This window comes from Astatotilapia calliptera, chromosome 1 (assembly GCF_900246225.1).
Source record: "Astatotilapia calliptera chromosome 1, fAstCal1.2, whole genome shotgun sequence".
NCBI classification, from domain to species: domain Eukaryota; kingdom Metazoa; phylum Chordata; class Actinopteri; order Cichliformes; family Cichlidae; genus Astatotilapia; species Astatotilapia calliptera.
Genome location: NC_039302.1, coordinates 5,933,624 through 5,947,291, shown reverse-complemented (window position 1 = coordinate 5,947,291; position 13,668 = coordinate 5,933,624). Strand labels below are relative to the sequence as shown.

Here is a 13,668-nt window from a genome sequence, read left to right as displayed (position 1 = left end):
CCAAAGCCTTACTTTTACTTTAAAATGTGAAATACTGGCTAAAGGTTTTACTGTATGAATCTTAAATGTAAGTTAGAATTAAAATTGGTTCAGTCTTGAACAATATTTACACTCAAATTTGGAAATTAAATTACTTAAACCCAATTGTCTGAGTAACAAATAAAAGATTTGTTGCTTTTGCTCAAATGCACACTGAAACTTTTTTTTAGCCCATTTCCAGAATTAATCACTTGACCATCAAATGTGAACTAATGTGTTATATTAGTCTGTCACATTTTCTCTATTTTTACCTGTTTGCATTTTTTTTCATCAAAACTGTCATCATCAGGAAACTGCCATCAGAAAAAAAAAAAGATCTTTCCCTGTTTTTGACCAAACGGGGAAGTCAAATGTTAAGACTTTGGAGGGGCTGAAAATAATAAGTATAACAGTGGAACATTCTAATGAGCTATCCTCTCTGATGTGCCGCCACTTGGAACTTTCACAGTATTTCCTCAGAGAAGGGAAAAAAAAAGAAAAATCCAACAGTTTCACAAAACTTTATATATTTTTAAAAATCACACAAAGATATATTAAGCATCAGCATAATAAATGGGTCTGTTTTTAGATTACGTGATTTAAGTCCCTTCAATGAAGAAATTCCACATCACAATGGTGATCTCAGAAAAAAACCCAAACTAAACAGATGTTGAATCCCAGTAATGTAAGAGAAAGATTTAAACAAAACAGCATCCCGTCCAGCACAATCCTATAGACAGACACGTGAAATATCACAAATCTACTCTTCACTCATTTTCCTTCAGTTTGTCTTCCTACATCAGCCATATTTACTGTCATCATCATTTACCAGTGGTTATATATATACATCCTTCCTGCAATTTAGTCAGAAGCCCTTAACAATTTGTAACAATGCAGAAAACTAATCCTCACCAATAAAACAGTTCATGTTGTTTTAACTATCAAACTAGATGAAGATAGTTTATCATATCATCATTGTTTGGTGGAAACTATCATTCTCCAACATGCTCATACAGGAAAATATCTACTTTCATAGGTATCATTTTGTATTGTTGTATTATTGTAGGGTTTTTTTTTACCTTACAATAGAAAGCACATTGAGGCAACTGTTGGTGTAACTGACTTTGCTGACGGAGGAGCTAATCTTTACCATTATGAATTAAGAGTGATGGAAAAGGGATTTGATTCTGGGATGCCCCCAGCCTGAGCAATATATGATTAAGATATTAAAAAGAAAAAAGTTTTGAGCCATGCTAGCAGCTCTCTCAGACTGCACTGAGGCACAACAGTGTTTACGCTTTGATAACATTGTGACAAAGCTAGCACAAGTTTACCAGGCATAACACTTAACAGCCATAATCATTTTAGTCTAGTGTGTTCGCATGCTAGCATGCTATTGTTAATTAATAAGCCATTATGTATGGTACTTTGGTATCTGAGAACTGGACAAACTAAAGTTTGGACCTAATGAAGTCCCAGACTTGACCATGACTATTTGTGGCAGATAAAAACAACGATAATTTGGTTGTGTTCTAACAGGGGCATTGATATCAGTACAAAATATATTGCTTCTTTACGTAGAAGGTGAAGATATTAGGTCAAGAACACCCAACAGACCACCGTACCATTGGAAGAATGGTCTATCCACGTCCTAAAGTTGCTAGCATGGCTAAACCCATAAACATTGCTCCTGTAGTTAAGACAATATTTTTTCATTAATGCCCACCTCTGCAGTATGCCAACCTATACACTGATTGTTGTTTCCTGCCTTGCTTGAAAACCAACACTTTTTTCTCATCAATATCTGACTTACAGAAACCTACATTTATTCTGACCACACGTTGAATCTTCATTTGTCTCAGGAAGTGTGCCTTCTTTCAAAATCCATCTGCCCTGTTGTTGCAGGAATGTCAAAGCCCTTTTTATTACACAGATAAACTGCCTGCCAGCAATGAATACTAGAAGCTTTAAATTGTTTAGAAAAATAGAAAAAGGTCAAGCATTACAAATAAAACAAACAAATCTACAGTCTACAATAAAAGCATTTAAAACTCCCAACTAGCCCACGATCAAATGAAAAAAGAAAAATTTAAGCAAGTAGATTTAGACTTTATAATGTGTTTCTTTAATATTTTTCCTCCTTTTTGCGTTATGTTTTATTTTGTCAAGTTTACTTTTTTGGTCAAGTAAACCTGCACTTCTTCACCACTAAGAGTACTTGAAAACATCTATTGTGTAGCAGGGATTTCTTTTCTTTTTTTCTTTACTTTTTCATTACTTTCTTTACCTTTATACTTTAAACTACACCACGGCAATGACAAAGTTCCAGCCTTGGGTCAAACACTTGTTGCAGCGTTGCTGTCATTTTGCAGCCTTCATCACCTTTCCAAGAATAGTCAGCCAATGTTTTGTTTTTGTTTGTTTTTTTCAAATCACTTTCAGTGTTCTGTCTATTGAGTTATGAATTAGCGATTTGATATATAATTTTCAAATCATTATCATTTCCATCATTACATATCTGCAGCTTTTGTTGAACCAAATCCTTTGGCTGTTCTGTTGAAGTCCTTCCGTTCTTCCTCCTGAGATTTCCGTTTTATCAGCCCCCTTTCAAACACTGCTGCTATTTTTGTGAGTGGCTTCTCCACTGCTTCTTTCAGCTTCCTGGCGTCAAATCGAGGGCTGTACAGTAAAATTGGGAGACGATTGACAAATGAAGGAACCTCTGCCTGATTATCTTTAGCAGACTTTTTCTTGTCTGAATCAGTCTTGTTGGCGTTGATCTGGTGCATAATTCGCTCTTTAGTGGAGAACATCTGAAAGAGGAGTGCATCCCACATCTTCAGTGCTTTAGGACCTTCTTTGTTCGTAGCTACCTCCTGATCATGTTGGTCTGCTGTCAACTTGTTATCAATTTGTTCTATTTTCTTATTGCTGCCACTGGAATTAACCTGAGGTTTAGCCTCTGGCTCTGGAAACTGGGGTTCCTCTGGCTCAACGACCATGTGCTTCTTCAGTCGTGTCCAACCACTAAGCTTACTCTTAAGGCCTTTTGGCTTCTGGGCTGCTTTCTGCTCACTGGATGAAGGAGATTTTTCTGCTGCAACAGGCTTCTTGTCAGCAATTGAAGATGCAGTTGATGTCACTGACTTCGTGGAGGCTTCGACTATCGGGGTTCCTGTTGGTGCAGCTGGTTTGGACTTGAGAACATCCTTGCCTTTGAGTCCAGTTTTTTGCTGAGATAGCGGTGACGTTCCTCTGTTTGGGGATGGAGCTTTTACTGAGATTGAGGCCTGAGGCAGAGAGGCAGGAGTGGCAGAATCAATCACATCGGCTTTAATCATGGGTGGTTTCATGACAGTATCTGTTGCTGGATTTGTGGGGGAAATGCTCTCTACAAGTTGCTCTGTCATAGAATGAACACTAATAGTTGGTGAGCTAACCTGAGCCACATACTGGGGACACTTTGAGGATTCTATTTGTACATCTGATGACTGTCTTGGAGACCCAAGACCGACCTGCTTAATGGGAGGTTTTGCTTCTGCTCTAGGTCCACTAAGCAGCGAAGAATAGCTGTGATGGGTGAGAATACTAGCGTCAGTGCTTAGTTGGGGGAGTTTTACATCTTGAGCTGAAATTTTATTGTGTTGAATTGGGGAGTTTATTTTTACCTCAGTGGCTGAAGTATCATTAGTTCTAAGGGGTTTTATTTCTGTTTTTGAGGTATTCTCTAAGATAGCAAATGGCTCGGTGGTTCTAGTAGGTGTATTATTTTGAAAAGCTGTAATTGGAGGGTTTATCTGATCGTTCATTATGGTAGTAGAGGGGTTTATTTCTGTCACATGGTTTAACGTCACAGAGCTTTGAGGGGACAGGGGTATGGTAGGAGTACATGATTGTTTAGGTGTATTACACACTCTTCTCTCTGGTAGAGGGGAAGGTTTAGTTGCTGTATTGGGGCTATGCGGGACTTTTAAATTACTGGTGGCTTCATTGAACCATTGAAAATTTGTAGCAGGCTGTTTATTTGAAGCACCATAAGAGATTATAGGAGAATTTACAACACACATGTTAGTTTCTATTGATTTGTTTGTTTCAGTGGCAGAACTAAGTTGTTTCAGTAGAGTCTGAGAGCCCACTGAATTCACAGTCTGAGCATTATTTCCAATAATTTGACTAGATCTTGCCAGTTGTGTAGTTTGCTGCTCCATAGATGCGCAATATGGTGCAGTATGAACAGTACAAAGGGAAGTTGTTGTATCCATAGATATTTCAGAGTTTTTCAGTTTTCTAGGTGGAGTTGCTGAAGATTTATTGCTTATAACTGGCTCGCTGGAAGAGACTTGTTTATTCACATGGTTTCTAGTAGCAATTTGTTGTTCAGGTGTGTCAGATGATTTGCCAAACTGGTTACCATCAACAGAGCCACAAAGAGAAGTATTCATGACTGGCTTTATTGAAGATAGACTCTCAGATCTGTCATTTTTCATCTGAGGGCCTTTTGGTATCATATGCCTCATTGTAGGGCTAGGAGGCAATGTTTGCTTACCAGCTTGTGAAGCATTAAATATTGGATTACCACTCACTGCTGCATCTGCCGTTATTGGCAGGGCAGTTTCCATGTTAAGCCTGTTGGGGACTTTGGTTTCAGCAGGAGGAATAAACTGAGTATTGCTGTTCTGGAAATTGTTTGACTGTGTCTTTTCCAGTTGAATTGCCTCCAGATTTCTTAATAATCTTGGTGGAACTGCATCTGTGAAAGAGTTTGCATTTGGTTTGCTGGCTAGTTTGTTTTCATTTAAGGGTATGCTAACCGCTGTGGTCCCTTTTGAAAGACTAGGAGCAGCTTGTTTTGTTTCAAACTCACAATTTTCTTGCATGTTTTCTGTTTTGGAAATTGTAGTGGAAAGACATTCTATTGCCATATTATCAGTTAATAAACCTTCTCTCTCAGTGATGGCCTGTGGATGTACTTTGTCAACTGCTGAGTTTTTGTCTCTGTTAGCATCAGTATTAATATAATTTGTCAGTTTGGGTTCTGTATTTGCTTGGCTTGATATTACTCCATCTTTAGTATTAAGAACGATTTCAGTTGCTTGTTGAGCAATTACTCTGCTAGAGTTTGTGTAAAAACGTATCCCTTGAACAACATTACTTTGATTACTGGATTCTATAGTCTGTGTGTTTATATTTTTGCTAATATTTGTAAGCTTTTGAGGCTCTTTTGCTGGCACATTGAATGAGTCTGATTTTAAAGGGTTTTTGTTTGAAATCTTGGGTGACTGAATTATGGCGGTATGTAGGGCAGGAGGGTTTGGTTCTGTATTTACAGACATATTTGATAACATGGGCAGACAGCTCTTATTTTCAACTGGTTGATTATGTGTATAAACCTGCATTTCTGCTTTGGGTGGTTGTATAAATTTGGGTCTTTGGTCAGCTACAGGTTGTGTGTAGATACTATACTCGGCAGAACATACAGATGCTGTGACAGGCCCATAGGATACCACAGATCTTGGGGCTGTGATAACTGTCTTCTTAGGGTGCATATTTAAAAAAGTGGGCTCACTGATTGATATATCAGGGATGCATTCGGCCATTAAAGGCATAATGTTCCCAATGTTTGTCTTAGTGGACACTTTAGTTTGCTTTTTGACATCTTCCCTTTGTTTGTGTAGTGTGGCTTCGGCAGGTATTTTAATCAACATTTTGTTGGACTGCTGCATTCCTGAGTTGAACTCATCATTAATTATGTCGCTTTCTGAGAATTTGGACTCTGTCTGTGTGGGAGGAGATTGAACTAATGGGTTTTCACAGTCGGACAGGTTTTTCTCGGGCTTGGCATTGATTTGGACATTTGGCAAACTGACTCCACCAGCAGTTTCGTAAGTTTGGACTGGGCCTAGCTCTGTTTTTCCTGACTGGTCTCTTTTATTAGTCTGTGAAACTGGAGGTGTTTTATTGGGCTTGTAACCATTTTCTATAAAATGTACCAGTTTTGCTTCAGGGTGTGTTTCTGCATTTAGATGTATTTTAGTTAAGGCTGAGGAAGAACTTGACAAACCATTGTTATCAGTGAGGCATTTTAGTGCTGCCTCTACAGAAAACTGTGCCACACTTTGTGTGAGTACCTCACCTGCTTTAGGTATTGGTATTGGAGCCTCAGAGTATGAGGCTTTTGGTGTGGATACATCACTTGGGGATTGTTGTATTGTTTTCTGTGCCAAGCCAAGGGGAATCTCAGGTTTTACTGTGTCCACGTTAGATGTTTTAAGTGATTGCATTCCATTACTGTGAGCTTCAGACCAATTTTCCTCAAAGACATCTTTCCTACAAGATATAATCTGTTCAGCTGCATGTTCAGAATTGTTTGATGATGACACAGGTTGTAAACTGTGAACTGAAGAGGGCAGAACCTCATGTCCATTGAGCTGTTTTTCTGGCTTTGAGATATCTGAGCCATCTATGCATACATCTGAGTGTAGTTTATCGGCAAAGCTTTCATTATTCCTCGGGGATACATGGCTGTGATGTGATGTGATAGTCCTAATTCCACCATAGGCAGCATATTCAGCTGGAGTCAGCCCATAATATGTAGATCGTGATTTGGGCTTTGAATTTGCTAATGACATTTGACTCTCCAGCAGTGATGTCAAAGACTTGCGTGCCTCGATGACAGGAGGGCGATAGGTGGTGGACACTGGGCTGGAACACGGTGGTATTTGGACTGATGTCACTGGTGTAGGGTTAGGAGTCTTTGGCACGTAAAGAAATGATGGAATCTTTGGCAAAGACAAAGCTTCATTTCCAGAAAAGTGTCCTGCATTTTGTTTTGGAGTGACAAGTCCTGTTGGTGTTGGTTTGACCATGGGGATGTTAGGTACAGTCATTTTCTCTCTATGGCACAGCTCTGAACTGCCAACACTTAAATTTATAGAACTCCTCTGGGTATGAATGTCTACCTCTTTGTAATTGCTGGCTTGCTTGAAAGCAGACATGTTATTATTATGAGTCTGCCTTTGTTCTTCTGTGGCAGCTGGGGGTTTACTTATAGCACTAGTGTGAATCACTGAATTGTGTCTTGGAGCCTCCTTGGGGAGAGCAGGTACTTGCATATCTTCAGAAGAGCTGAATGCAGGACTTGCGGCAAATAAAAGCGGGTTAGGTTTTGATATTTCAAAAATGGGTGTGGATACTCGATTTGGCATGCAAGAGGGAGTCTTGGGTCTTCCATGCTGTGTCCTAGAAAATGATGTGTTCTCCTCTGTTTTCACCACTGACACAGCTGTTTTCTCCTTGAATGTGGCAGATAATTGTGCACCATGGTAAGCTGAATGTATTGCTGTGAGGTCTTGGATGGAGGAAGGTTTAGAAATTTCATAAAATGTTGCCTTTGATGTATAAATCCTAGTTTGTGTGACTTCAGGCTTTGGCTCTTTCACTGCTTCAACAAGTGATATTTTTGAGGCGGTTACTTCAGGAGACATGTGGCTTGGAACAAAGTGGCTATTACTGGTAGGTCTGGCGGTCCAAGACGATATCTGGCTCTGAGGGTTGTCCTTTGAACCAGTATCGTTCTCCCTCTGGCTCGAAATAAAAGGTTGTGTGTGACTGTTGTAAATTGATCTCAGCACTGGAACAGAAGGTTGTTCTGCAGCTTGAGGAGGTGCCAGGTCTGGGCCATAGTGGGTGGCAGCTGGGGAGAGGGTCAAGCCATGAGTTGATATTTTAGGGCTGGACTGCAACATAGTGACTGGAGGGACTGTTGTGGCTGACCCATGGGAATTTTGTGTCATGTTTACATTGACAGTAGAAGAAAGAAGTGACGTTTTAGGCTTATCGGGTGGCAAGAGGGCTGGTGGACTCAAAGGTGGCATTGTAAAAGGAGTAGCATCGTCAAATAAGAAAGAGGAGCACTCATACAGCGGAGCTACCTGCTCGTCTACTGTCCTGATCTGAGCTGCAAGGGGCTGAGGAGGGAAGCCACCAGTTTGGCCATACGAGATACTCTGAGAATGAGGGAATGCAGATGGAGAGTAACTATAAAGGGAACCAAAGGGAAAACCAAAAACAGATGAATCAGCAATGTAGACTGAATCTGGTGTCTTTGGTGGGCTAGACTGGTCGCTGTGTTCGAGGTCTGTGCTTGCTTCGTTGACAGGCGACAAACAGGAGCGAAAGGGGATTGGCGTCTGTGTGAGGCTGCCTTTTTTCTTGGCTCTCTTCTTCTTGAGTTTCTGAAGTCTTGCGTTGTCTTTTCCCGGCTTTGGCAATAAGGGCGGAGGATATGGCTGGGAAAGGTCAGACTCCAGCCCGTTGCTGTAGTTGATTTCCATCAGCATTTCACACTACAAAACAGGTGACATACGTCAGTGAGAGATGATGGATTAGTCTAAATAATGCAAAAGAAGAGTTCTGACTAAGACTAGTTTGCTTAGTCAATATTTGTAATTAGACAAAGACAACATTTCCTCAAAAAAGAAATTAACTCTATAAAAACATCAAACAAATACTTTTGTGATGATGTTAGACATCACCATTGCTAAACACACTGATGATGAAAAAGGTTTTGGAATTCCCTTTTAAGGCTTAAGAAATAGACTATTAAGTCTTCAGAGCAGCTTTTTTTGTTTTTTTTTATGAGATGTTGCAATGCATGATAATCTCAGTCGCTGCACAGCTGCAAATGTTGTTTTTGTTCCACAACAAAGTTGACACAAAATGTACACATGAAGTGCCAGAAATATTATGAGCAACCTATCTTCATTAATTAGAGATAATAGGTGTTTGATAAAGGTAATTCATTCTACAAGTGTAAATGCTAATAATGTTTGTTTGTTTTTTCCTTCACAGTTGGCCACTTCTATGAAGATTTGTAAAACGCATGTTGGATTTTGAAAGTACAATGCCACTATCACTTGACAATTCTCTGTATTTCTGCCTTTAGGTTGGGGAAAGTACTTAAATTTTCTGTTTCTTGTGGCACTTTGTTGTAATATTGCAAAATGTAGTGAAGCAAAAAGTAGATCCTATCTCTGTTTATACTATATTTTTCTGTGAATGATATCTGATGGAACTTAATACATCTTTGACTACAGATAAATAAATTCAGTTACACTGAGTGCTGATGATTGATTATGGTATTTTATCTGTTTATAATTTTCTTCTTTTGCATTCATTGATTTGCTGCTTAGGTGCACTTAAAATCTTTTGCTGTGTGCCCAGAATTCATCTGCATGCTAGATTTACTGATTTAACCTCTGCGGATGGGCTCCAGGCCAAGTTTTCAGCTAGGTTTGGGAAACTATGAGCTCATATGACAGCAGGCTCATTAGCAGGTTTCATAACTTTTAATTGGGTCCTGAAGATGCTGCACAGTTACAAGAAGTGTCACTATTTGAAATAGAAAGGCATGTAAAGTCCTTCCTTAAGGCAAGACTGCTTTGAAAGGATGACAAACTGCTACTAAAAATAGTGTCTCAAGAAGACTGCAGGATTTAAAAATGGCCTCTGTACCAAATAAAAGTAAACCCAAGGAAGCTCACTGACACATACAGGAGGGTGACCAGATTCATGTTGAGGAGAGGGGTGGTAGCTTTGAGTCCATGACCAAAGTTTTAAAAAGTGAGAGGGAGTAAACTCGGCTGAAAATGATCAACCACTGATGGCACAAATGGTAAAGTGTCCTCACCTACATAACAACTTTTTAGCATTTGTGCTTGTATAGAGTGTTTTACAATGTGTTTGTTCATACAGTCATTCACACAACAATGGCAACAGGAGCCATCAGGGGCAACTTTAGGTTCAGCATAGGAAACTTTGGCACAAAGAGAACAACTGAGGATAGATCTACAAATACAGCATTTCACGGATTATCTACTATACTGTCTAAGCCACACCTTACCAAACAGAATTAGAGGTCAAAGCCTAAAACCATGATTATCAGACATACCTATAAAAGAAGCAAATTTAAGACGCAAATGAAAGAGAATTACTCTACAAAGTTGAACTCCGGCTTGAAACCGGCTTAGTTTCAGTTGGATATAATGTTGTTTTGTTGTGGACTCAAGCAGTCTGTGCTGCTGAGTATGAGCTGAATCGTTCCCTTTCCTCCTGAACTCTGGAGTATCTTTGGGTGGCTGCAGAAAATGTCTGCACTCTAATTTTAGTCTTAGGGAAATAAGAGCAAACATCCTGACACCGAGCACCTGCTGCCTGCTGTCCTGCACTCACTGAAACAGCCTCAGTCTGCTGGAAATTAATCCCAGGGCCAAATCCTCTGAGTTGCTCCCAGTGTGAGCTTAGCCTCATGTTTCGAAGTGATGATTTTTCTTAAATTTTTATTGTCCTGCTTGCACCAGTTTGGTCCGAAGAAAGCATCAGACGTTTAGCCCTTACATGAGCTTGATTTCCTTTAAATACATTAATTGTAGCAAATCTTCTGTGAAATCTTCTGCCCCACCTTCAAATTTTAACACCCTTGGATATTTGGAAGGTCTTCTGCAAATGTTTATCATGAACCCCTGTTGTCAAAGTGACTCCTGCTGTCACAGTGACAAGAAGGCCAGCTGACACTCAAGAAGACCCCCTTTTAAGGCTCTGGGGTTGGACGTGGGAGGTCTCCAGAGCAGCAACTCAAAAGAGGAAAGTATAAGATTAGCTGCTTGCATTCAAACTGTGTCATGACCTCAATCTTTAAAGAGCTCAATTAGGCAAAATGGAGGCCGAGCATGACAATTGTTATCAGAGTGCTGCACATATTCGAAACACTTACCTGAAGTGTTAAGTGTTAGGTAGATGTTGTTTGTGTTTTATTGGTCAAACTGCAAAGCAAACAACATTTTTGTGTAAGAAAATAATTGAAGAATTAATTTAGACAAGAATAAATCTGTTGTTGCACAGTTTTGATTGAAAACTGGTTCGTGCTTTGATTTTTGCTGTCATAGCACAAAACTGCTGAAAAGTTCATTTTAAACTTTGCATTGCAAGCTTTCCTTCTCACGGATATTATGTCTGATATGCATCATGCGTTTAAGATTTCACATCGTGCACTTGTTGCTATCAAATCCCAGGAATATGTTAAAGAACCACCAGCTTGTCAATCAAACAGACACTGAGTTTGACTGGTTTACCTTCAGTGAGTGGCTGTCAGGACCAACTGCTCTCTGCTTGTTAATCCCAGCTCAGGGTGCCACAGGGCCGTCCCGTCCTGAAGTGAATTTGAGCCTTGGGGAGCAAGCTACAGTGGCCGTGGCTACTCCAAAAATAAAAATGTTTCCTGCAGTGTGTGTTGCAATGGCAGATGGGGGGGTTTCCATGCCACCTGAGATGGCGGAGGTGCCGCCCCTACAGGCAGCTGAAGGCCACCTCTACCTGAAGAAAGGTGGTAACTTTTATTTACAGCAACTTAGTCATCCGGGTGGACATCAGCTGGACTGGGGTCACTGGTTTGTAACCCACATTTAATTGTTGTTTACATCACAGCCATGCAATACAGAAAAAACATGCATGGTTACCTGGCTAATTAGTTGTCCACTATAATGATATGGTTAGCGACTCAATCATAAAGTTGTGATTAATAAATTAGTATGACAATCTTTTTTGCCTCTGAAAGTATAGATATAGAATTTACCACCAGAGGCAGTATTGTGCCGCACAGTGTAGCAACTATGAGATAGTATTGTCAATATACTTATTTATGTGAAACTGTGCTGGGATGCTGGTTGTTGAATACTGAGCTCTGATACCTGAAATTAATAACTAACTATCACTCAGTTTTAAAAGATGGGGTGGGGATATTCGGCAATTCACTGCATTGCAAATATTACAAGACCCAAGCAGCCACAGGAAACAAATCCGTTCTTTATAATGTGATTTATTTACAAAGTGAAAAAAAAGAGGAACAACAAAACGGGAGTGTCAACACTTCAGGGTGAGCCAAGGCCAAAATAATAAACAAAAACAAATCTACACAAATCTTGCACCCCTGACCTTACCAAAACAAAGTCAAAAATAAAGACAGAGTCTAACCTCCTTAACTAATTCAAAACAGGAGAAAATGGGTGATCAAAAGAAACGGCAGCTCACCCCTACCCACTCCACTTCCACGCTATTGTAATAACATGGTTCTGATCACTCCAGTCTAATTTCAGTTGTTGGGCGAAATTTTATTTGTGGTTTTTCTAAATTTAATCTTGAACGCATTTTTGCAGTTTTGTCTTTCTAGTCTGACCTAACTGACTCTTTTACTGCTACATCAATAACTGCGCTGTGCCCTGAAGCGGCTTAATATTTTTTTTGAAATCGCAATGGCACACTACCCAGACGACTCTGACTCAGACATGGAACTTACCTCGTTACCTATGTGCCAGATAGTTGAAAATGTGACTCCTAGCCTTAGCCAACAAGTGGTGGAGTTAAGAACTGAAGTGAATAAGCTTAGTGATTGTTCACGTGACTCACTGAACATACAGCAGAGTTTACTAAAGCAGTGGGACCAACTCACAACGGGGAATTCTCCCCCTCCTGCTGTCCCACAGTCTCCTGTTTTCCCAATGGCCACATCGATACCTCATGTTCCTGCGAGGGACAAAACTGAACCCACCAACAGTACCAATCCATTCCTGGCCAGCAACCCATTTCAACCTACAAATCCTTTCCTCCCATCTCACTCACTTGAGCTCAGCAGCACTTCCAGAGTAATTGCGGCAGCTTTACATCACGTCAAACTGGAGCCTCCTGTGTATGCTGGGGACGGCAAAGTGCAACCTGAGGACTGGTTAAATGCAGTTGGCACATACAAAGCCTCATTGAACCTAACCGATGGGCAATTGCTAAACGAACTGCCACACTTTCTTGCAAAAGAGCCCGGGAAATGGTTCAAGGCATTGAGCTCCCACATCACATCATGGGCTCAATTCTGTCAACTGTTTAAGACAGTTTTTCTGCCCTCCGACAACCAAGAACACATCCTGAGAGGAATTTTGGATCATGTTCAGGCTCAGGACGAACCGCTCCCAACCTTTGTTGCTCACATGTTGAGTGAGTTTGACAAACTGAAGAGTCCTCCACCTGAAAAAGACAGAATCGACCTAATTAGTAAACATGCTCTTGAAAAATACAGAGTTGCCCTGTATGGTGCTAATGTCACTTCTGTAATGGACCTGCTGCTACGTGTTCATGAGCTTCACTCAGTGACCACAAAGACCACAGCCTGCTTTATGTGGCAAAGACAACTATAAGCCTGAACCTTACTGCTTCAAATGCTCTCAGCCAGGGTTCACTACACGCACCTGCCCAAACTGTAACACCCAACCTCATTTGCCACAACGAGCCTCAAACACCGCTAGGCATGGCCCAGTCCAGCCATTGCTGGTACCTGGCCCATCTGACCCTGGCCATGAAAAGGTGGAATTAAGCAGCACCACATTCCAGCCACAATACAGGCAGTCAGGAAACTACAGGAGGGGAGGACATTTCACAGAGGCCAACCTTCCCCCAGTTACTAACGGAGCCTCACACGCCCGATTCACTACAGGGTGGACACAGTCTTGGATACTTGGAAGACAATTTTTCACAAGTCCACTGGAATACCCCACTAAGAACGAAAGTGAACTTCAATGCTTCATCTGTGGATGCTACCCTCGACACGGG

At 40.6% G+C, this 13,668-nt stretch overlaps 2 protein-coding genes across 4 annotated transcripts in view; one reads left to right on the top strand and one right to left on the bottom strand.

Moving 5' to 3' along the window:
• Positions 1–9,136, top strand: part of LOC113014197 (lymphocyte-specific protein 1-like) — a 61,504-nt gene extending 52,368 nt beyond the window's left edge. For both annotated transcript variants that reach the window (XM_026155689.1, XM_026155610.1), the window contains one exon: positions 8,869–9,136. In XM_026155689.1, coding sequence (XP_026011474.1) covers positions 8,869–8,894 — 26 coding nt within the window. In that variant the 3' untranslated portion in view covers positions 8,895–9,136. The remainder of the gene's footprint in view (positions 1–8,868) is intronic.
• Positions 2,062–11,465, bottom strand: LOC113014084 (uncharacterized). 2 transcript variants are annotated; one of them, XM_026155423.1, is made up of 3 exons: positions 11,148–11,465; positions 10,790–10,838; positions 2,062–8,363 (listed from the first exon to the last, which is right to left on the bottom strand). In XM_026155423.1, the coding sequence occupies exon 3, from the start codon at positions 8,355–8,357 to the stop codon at positions 2,529–2,531; it is 5,829 nt and encodes a 1,942-aa protein (XP_026011208.1). In that variant the 5' UTR covers positions 8,358–8,363; positions 10,790–10,838; positions 11,148–11,465; the 3' UTR covers positions 2,062–2,528. The 2 variants fall into 2 exon arrangements, with proteins under 2 accessions (XP_026011208.1, XP_026011271.1); XM_026155486.1 differs by lacking the exon at positions 10,790–10,838.
• Between the last annotated feature and the right edge of the window lie 2,203 nt (positions 11,466–13,668).